Source organism: Notothenia coriiceps, unplaced genomic scaffold (genome assembly GCF_000735185.1).
Source record: "Notothenia coriiceps isolate Sejong01 unplaced genomic scaffold, NC01 NC01_scaffold00035416, whole genome shotgun sequence".
NCBI lineage: Eukaryota > Metazoa > Chordata > Actinopteri > Perciformes > Nototheniidae > Notothenia > Notothenia coriiceps.
Window position 1 is genome coordinate 1 of NW_011368117.1, and position 1440 is coordinate 1440.

The following is a 1440-nucleotide window of genomic DNA, read 5'->3' on the forward strand; positions in this document are numbered from 1 at the left end:
GATCAGCTGCTGGAGGAAGCCCTCAGGTATTGATCAGCTGCTTGGAGGAAGCCCTCAGGTATTGATCAGCTGCTGGGAGGAAGTCCTCAGGTATTGATCAGCTGCTTGGAGGAAGCCCTCAGGTATTGATCAGCTGCTTGGAGGAAGCCCTCAGGTATTGATCAGCTGCTTGGAGGAAGCCCTTAGGTATTGATCAGCTGCTTGGAGGAAGCCCTCAGGTATTGATCAGCTGCTGGGAGAAAGCCCTCAGGTATTGATCAGCTGCTTGGAGGAAGCCCTCAGGTATTGATCAGCTGCTGTGAGGTAAGCCCTCTAGGTATTGTATCAGCTGCTTGGAGGAAGCCCTCAGGTATTGATCAGCTGATTGGAGGAAGCCCTCAGGTATTGATCAGCTGATTGGAGGAAGCCCTCAGGTATTGATCAGCTGCTTGGAGGAAGCCCTCAGGTATTGATCAGCTGCTTGGAGGAAGCCCTCAGGTATTGATCAGCTGCTGCTGGCACAGAGAGGTTCCTCTTCTCCACTAAGCATAGAACTGAATTGGTGAGATGAAGCATGCTCTCTAGCAGTCTCTCTCTCTCTCTCTCTCCTCAGATGTGTCTCTTCATCAGAATGCCAGGGAGCGTCAGGACGTCTCTAAGGTGTCCAGGGAGGAGCTGGAGGATCGGTTCCTGCGCCTCCACGAGGAGACGCTGCTCCTCAAACAGAAAACACACAAACAGGACGACAAGATCAGGAAGTGAGAGAAACACAGATGCTACATTTCCCACAATGCAGCCTGTTTTAGTGTTTCATTGATCACAAACATTTCTTTACTCGTGTTCGTCCTCTTGCAATCTACTTATTTATTCAAACAGTTATCACCGCAATAAACCGTATGTCATTTGGTCTTTTGGACATTATTTAATTTCATATTCTGTTTCATGGATAGAGACTTCTTGCACTATTTTATTATATATGGTGCTCTTCCTCCTCTCTCCTCAGGCTGGGCACTAAGTTGATGCGTCTCCTGAAGGATCGTGGTCGTATGGAGCGTCTGGCTGGAGGTCAGGCTGGAGGTCAGGCTGGAGGTCAGGCTGGAGGTCAGGCTGGAGGTCAGGTGATGCGTCTGCGTGACGTGGAGCTGGAGGAGGTGATGGAGGAGCTGCAGGAGCAGGTGAGAGGCCTTCAGGTGGAGAACGTGGGTCTGAAGCAGCGCCTCCTGGTGGCCAAACAGCAGCTGCTCACCTCCCACAGCAGGAGGTCTCCGTACGGCCGCGCCCAATCACGAGTCAACACGGGGGTAAAGAAGGACGACGCCCCCTCCCTGACACACCTGAGGAGTAAGATAAACACACACACACACACACACACACACACACACACACACACACACACACACACACACACACACACACACCCGGAGAGTAAGATAATCACACACACCCGGAGAGTAAGATAAT

General features: G+C 51.5%; 1 protein-coding gene across 1 annotated transcript; it reads left to right on the forward strand.

The window, feature by feature from the left end:
* Nucleotides 1–357: 357 nt before the first annotated feature.
* On the forward strand, nucleotides 358–1320 carry LOC104962823 (protein fantom-like; the record flags this gene model as incomplete). The annotated part of the gene is made up of 2 exons (XM_010791323.1): nucleotides 358–737; nucleotides 983–1320. A coding segment is annotated over exon 2 (322 nt), but the record flags the coding sequence as incomplete, so codon positions are not given.
* Between the last annotated feature and the right edge of the window lie 120 nt (nucleotides 1321–1440).